Source organism: Thamnophis elegans, chromosome Z (genome assembly GCF_009769535.1).
Source record: "Thamnophis elegans isolate rThaEle1 chromosome Z, rThaEle1.pri, whole genome shotgun sequence".
NCBI lineage: Eukaryota > Metazoa > Chordata > Lepidosauria > Squamata > Colubridae > Thamnophis > Thamnophis elegans.
In genome coordinates, this window is record NC_045558.1 from 129,269,180 (window position 1) to 129,275,714 (window position 6,535).

Here is a 6,535-nt window from a genome sequence, read left to right on the forward strand (position 1 = left end):
TTTGCTATATCCAAATACACAGAACCTGCTATCAGGAATCTTAAAATTGACATTGTCTGTATTTCTCCATGTATGAGCAAAACATTGGAAGTATTTCTCATGATGGTCTTGTAAGTTTCAAGACCTTCTTCTATAAGTTTCTGCATTTCCCCAGTAAATCCTTGTTTGGGGAGTCTTTGTATGAAATCAAAACAAACACCCCTCTGTGAGAAAAAGGGAAGGACATTCTGCACAAATCTTTCCCCATTGTCATCATCAAGATAAAGCACCCCAATCCATGTCCACCTGAAATGCAGAAGTAAGTGAAGAATCCCATTATATTGATGAGTGCTTTTTGGGAACATCTGTTGGACAAAGCCAGGTTGGCTTCTGTAATGCAATACTGGAGCAGATCCATATGCAACCTTTAAAAAAAATAAAAAGATTTTTTTAAAAAAAATATGACATAAGATCTATAGGGAAATATATTTGATCACCACAATATAAAAAAAGATGTTGAGACTCTAGAAAGAGTGCAGTGAAGAGCAACAAGGATGATAAGGGGCTGTAAGTTAAAACATATGAAGAATGGTTGCAGGAATTGGGTATGTCTAGTTTAATGAAAAGAAGGACTAGGGGTGTCATGATAGCAGTGTTCTGATCTCTCAGAGACTGTCACAAAGAAGAGGTAGTCAACCTATTCTCCAAAGCACCTGAAAGTAGGACAAGAAGCAATGGGTGGAATCTAATCAAGGGGAGGAACAACCTAGACCTAAAGGAGAAATTAATCAGTGGAACAGTTTGTCTTCAGAGGTTGTGGATGCTTTCTCACTGGAAGTTTTAAGAAGAGATTAGAAAACATATTTTTCTGAATGGTATAGGGTTTCCTACTTGAGCACGAACTGGTTTGGGAAATCTCCAAAGTCCCTTCCAACTTTGTTAGTCTCTTCTGTTCTGTTAGAAATCCAACCAAACTTGTCTTCAGTTGTGAAAGATAATCCTTATGATGATGGACAACAACATAAAATCTAAACACACTATTGTCCCATATTTTTCCAGTCTATAACTCATTTCTTCAGAAATATAGAATAGAGGTTTTGGAGGGTGCCAGTCGAGATGATGTAGAAGACTGGTCTAGAATAATTATTTAAGGAGGGATCCAGAAAAGAGGGGAAATTGCTTTAGAGGTGGCAAATAAAGAGGATTATTTTAAATAATGACTTCATATAAACACGATAGTAGTAGTACAAATGGCAAACAATTTGCTTCCAAAGGAATTCATGAGTTAGTCTCAAACACCTGAGAGTCCTAGATACTTCTTCAAAATTAAATTATCAATTCTTTCATGAGACTATTATTATGTTGAGAAAGGAGTTTAATTACGCTTGAGTTGAGAGGAGAGAGAGAAGATGGATGGGAAGAAATGCTGGAAAGGAACTTATTATTCTGTTAATATACAGTAATACTATAGTAACCAAGATCCTATGTTCCTATCAATAGGGAACAATAGAAGATAGCAACAGGGAGAAATAGTCTCTCCCAAAAAAACTCTGTTTATCTAAACACATTAGTTTTTGGTCTATAAAACATTGTTAGTTCTTTTTGGCTTCTAGAAAGTAATAGGCTTCTAAATCAAATCATGAAAACTCAAGGATAAAAATCTATTATTCTCAATTTTGGAATATTTTGAATATAGCTTCTGCAAAAATAAAATGGTGAGCATGATGCAAATTTTGATCACAGGAATAATATTGTAATCTCTATAATTTGAGGAATTCTGATGCTCAGATATGAAGAATAAAAGTCAACCTGTAGTCTCAACTCTACAAAAAAGTCACAGAGTTTTCCTCTTATTTTAATCATGACAATAAGGGAAAAATCAGAGGTATAGAGGTTCCTTACCTGTGGGATCTTGTAGAGTTCAAGGATGGTGGCCATATGGAGGCAGACATTTGAATTAGGTCCCCCAATGACTGCAACTGCATTGCTTCTACTATCACACTTGTAGTTTGGAATGAACCTTCTGGGTGGAGAGAAGCTCCATTGAGGCAAGTAAGTCCAGCTTGCACTAAAATGGCTGTTATAGATCTGGAAGCCCAGAGTGATGTTTGATAAAATATGTGGGGTTTCATTGATTTCTTTTACAGCAAATACCAGTGCCAGAATATGCTGGTAATGCTGAGTCAATACCCTACAAAAAAGTACATAAGACATAACTGTATGCTTCAAAATGTTATATTTGCTTAATATAGCAATATGTGTATTAAATATATATCAAACAAATGATGCTATATCAGAAATATATTATGTAGCTTTTATGATTGGAAGTATAACTTGGAAGAGAAAATACATAAGGCATCACTTCTTGAAATTAGTATGTGAATTTAATTTGGAACTTCAAGTCATCATGCACACATTTTTGTTACATGTTTTTGTATCTGCATCTGCCTGCGTTCAGTAAAAGCAAAGCATCCATAAAAGGTAAAGGTTCCCCTTGCACATATGTGCTAGTTGTTCCTGACTCTAGGGGGCAGTGTTCATCTCTGTTTCAAAGCCAAAGAGCCAGCGCTGCCCGAAGAATCTGTGGTCTTGTGGCTGGCATGACTAAATGCCAAAGACGTACGGAATGCTGTTACCTTCCCACCAAAAATGGTTCCTATTTTTCTACTTGCATTTTTACATGCTTTCGAACTGCTAGGTTGACAGAAGCTGGGACAAGTAACAGGAGCTCACTCTGTTACGTAGTACTAGGGATTCGAGCCGACAAACTGCCAATCTTTCTGATCAACAAGCTGTGCATTTTTGCCCCTGAGCCACTGCATCCTTTAAAGCAATGGTTCTCAACCTTCCCAATTCCATGACCCTTTAATACAGTTCCTCATGTTGTGGTGACCCCCAACCATAAATTTTTTGTCTCAGACTATCAAAAATATGTGTTTTCCAATGGTCTTAGGCCACTCCTGTGAAAGAGTCGTTCGACCCCCAAAGGGGTCGCGCCCCACAGGTTGAGAACCACTGCCTTAAAGCATTCATACATTTGTGTTAAGATTATAAATGATACTCCTTCATTTATTCACAGGGCTGACTAGGGAGATGTGCATGATTTATGATGCTAAAACACAGTCTTCTAGTTCATTCACTTGTAGAATATCTTAACCTGAACTACAGAGAACAGTTATAGTTAGAGTCATATGAACCATTCCATTTAAAAAGGAGAACAATATACTAGGGTAGCAACAAGAATAAAGCATAGCATAGTCATGGCCATCAGGTTTATGAGGGCACATATGTGCAAGGACTCAGAATGCTTGATTCAGTATGTGGGAAGAATCATATTTTTGTTATCACATGGATAAAACACCCATCCACTTACCCACCCACACATAGACATGCAGACACAGAGACACATGAATGTGCTAAGAAGATATTTTGAGAAGAAGGAAAAGCAGGAAGAAGAAAAAGATCCTTTTTTTAAAAAAATCAAGGATTGGAAATAAATCACTTCTGTTTATGACCCATGACACAAACAAGTTCCCAGAATTGTTCATCTCCAGTTCAGAATTATGTTCCCATCAATTTGCCCACAACTGAAAATATAGTTCACCAGTTTTGAAAAGTTGGTCTTTTTCCCTAATGTGGGGAAAAATTTCTAACAACAGCTCTACATTCAATTCAGCTGATGTAATTTTGGGAACTGAAGCAAATGATTATAAAATAATCTTGCTGTTGAAAAGAGTGTATAGGGCTAACACTAACATATATCTTCTTAAAGGCTGCAGCTTTATTTTGCAAACACACCCTGAATAAATATAATCAGGAAATATTTTCTACTTTGTTGGAGAACCAAAACCTTGTTAGCACACAACAGTCTTTAAGCTTTTACAACTTGAGCTGCCCAGCCTCATAAACCATAGAGAAGGTCACAAATATTAGGAAGAACAGAAATTACAAATAATATGAATCAGAATAAAAGTTAATCTATAAAGCAATTTGCTCAGATAGATGCTCAGGAGAGATACACATTGTGATTCAATTATATCCAAGGTTCTTACGGAATATCATCAAAGTACTCTGGAGATGGTATTTTTTCATAGGATAAGGCACGTGAAAGCACATTACTCTGAGAAGTTATGCTTGCAATGTTAAATTCTCCAAAATGGTAATATTTGTGAAGAATCGGAAGAAGCACCCGAGTGGCATGTTTAACAACAGGGCATTTGCCAGCCGTGTGAGGTAACAAAGCCAATGCTAACATTGTTATCACCACCATCTTGTTCCTTGTTTTAAAAAAAATGATAATGGATAAGATCTTAGAGTCATATCTTGATTTAACTAACTACAAGTGCAACTAACTAACTACATTTTCAGCTGTCCTGAAAAAACAAAGCCCTGGGTGTAAAGAACAATTGTTGGGATGGAAAGGACATCAAACATGATATGGAGCTTTGCTACTGCTGATGGACAGAAAGGTGTCAATTTAATTATGGTTATTTTGATAATTATTATTATTCAAAAGTGCTGTTGCTTTGCAGTCTTGTGTCTAAAGCAAGTCAATTAACTTTTTTGTGGGTGTGGGTGTTGTGTGATGAATCGATGTGATCAGTGTCTCCACAAATGTTATCTGGGGACAAATAACAGTGAGCTTCAAAATAGTAGAAAATTATCACTTAATGAAAATAAAAGCAGACTGATAAGATCTGAATTCTTGTTTATATTTGCCATGGGAGGAAAACAGCAATTAAAATCAATTTAGGAATCGTCCTATGAAGACTTGACAAAGGGAAACATGGAAATAACTTGATCAAAAATTGTACCATTTATGCTGAACTGAATCGTAACCTAAGCTAAACCATTGCTATCTTTCCAGAGGGATAAGTGCATACAGAAAGTTAGGAAGTCATCCATGTTTCTTTTATGTGCTCTTTCCATTGGATATTTTGAGATTGTTTCAAAGTGACAGTGTAAAAATTACCCCAGTTCTACAATACTGGTGATCTTTTTAATGATCTTTTACCTTTTACCTAGAGAAGTGCTAACAGGATTTAAAAAGCAAATTCAACCATGCCCCTTTTTTCCGTTTAATCAATTTTGCCAAATATCTCCCCAACTCACAGTAAAATACCACTCACAACTCAGAATGAAATAGCACAATAAAACAGCACAGTTCCAATATTTGAGGGGCTCCTACAAAAATGATGGGGTCAATCTATTTTCCAAAGCACCAAAAGGCACGACAAGAAACAATGGATGAAAACTAACCAAACAAAGAAGCAACCTAGGACTAAGGAGAAATTTCTTAAGGTTGAGAGCAATCAACCACTGGAAGAGCTTGCCTTCAGTAGTTGTTGATGCTCCATCAATAGACAGACAGGACAACTATTTGTCTGAAATGATGCAGGGTCTCCTGCTCAAGCAGGGAGTTAGAAATGGAGACAGTAAGACAGGGAGGGTAGGCCGCCTAGTGCACTTATGCACACGTCTTACAGATCTCTTAAGAATGGGGTGAGGTCAACAGTAGACAGTCAAAGGTTAAAATTATGGGGGTTTGGGAATGTAACAACAGAGTCAGGTAGTACATTCCAGGCATTGACCACTCTGTTACTGAAGTCGTATTTTCTGCAATTGAGTTTGGAACGATTTACCTTGAGTTTGTAACTATTGTGTGCTTGTGTGTTATTGCGGTTGAAGCTGAAGTAGTCATTTACAGGTAGGGCACTGTAGCCAAAAAAATTGTGTACTATGTTTAGGTCAGACAGTAGTTCCAAGTTGTCCAAGCACAAAATTTCAAGCCTGGTTGGATAGGGTATTCTGTTGTGAGTAGAGCAGTAGAGTACTCTTCTTGTGAAATACTCTGGATTCTCTCAATTGTATTAATATCCAATATACAGTGTGGATTCCAGGCAGACGAGCTGTAATACACTTTACTAAGATAATGTGAGAAACAATTATAGATAGGAATTTGTGTAATTATTAAATCACCCCTCCCTGCCTTCCTTTGTCATGCTTGTGAGAAAGTACCATGCCCGGTGAGGAGTGGCTGGGAGGAGAGGGTTCAGGCATAGTGAGGCAAGGCTATTCAGCTGTTTTGCCGAACTGTCCAAAATATTTGCTACCACTTCTACTCAACTAGGGCGAACTGGCAGAATCCCCCACTTCTCCTTTCTGAAGGAACAATTATATCCCTGAATATTACTTCTGTGCCAGCTCATTTTAACCGGTTCTGACTAATCAATTAAATTAGGAGCTGTTGTGTTATATTTTACTGAGATAATGTGAGCAACAACTATAGATAGGAATTTGTGTAATTATTCCATCTGGACTAGTTACAGGGGGATGTTTCAATAGTTTACTTTTCCAAACATTTCAGATGAGAAGAGAAGAAATCAGAGACTTAAATCTTATCTATTCTATTTATTATTCATTAAAGTTCTTTGCCACCTGATTCCCTTATAAAGCAACTCAGGGTGGCTTAAAGATTATAAAAAGACAAATAGAAAAACATTTCAAAAAAACACTTCAAAGTAAAACTTTAGAATAAGACAAAAAATTAAGACTG

The 6,535-nt window shown here is 36.8% G+C and overlaps 1 protein-coding gene across 1 annotated transcript in view; it reads right to left on the minus strand.

Annotated features, from left to right (window-relative positions):
• The window catches only part of LOC116521763 (vomeronasal type-2 receptor 26-like), a gene marked incomplete at its 3' end in the record, with an annotated part of 44,747 nt that extends 40,498 nt beyond the window's left edge, over nucleotides 1–4,249 (minus strand). The window contains exons 1-2 of the mRNA XM_032236421.1: nucleotides 4,032–4,249; nucleotides 1,882–2,170 (exon numbers count right to left, since the gene is read on the minus strand). Coding sequence (XP_032092312.1) covers nucleotides 1,882–2,170; nucleotides 4,032–4,249 — 507 coding nt within the window. The remainder of the gene's footprint in view (nucleotides 1–1,881; nucleotides 2,171–4,031) is intronic.
• Between the last annotated feature and the right edge of the window lie 2,286 nt (nucleotides 4,250–6,535).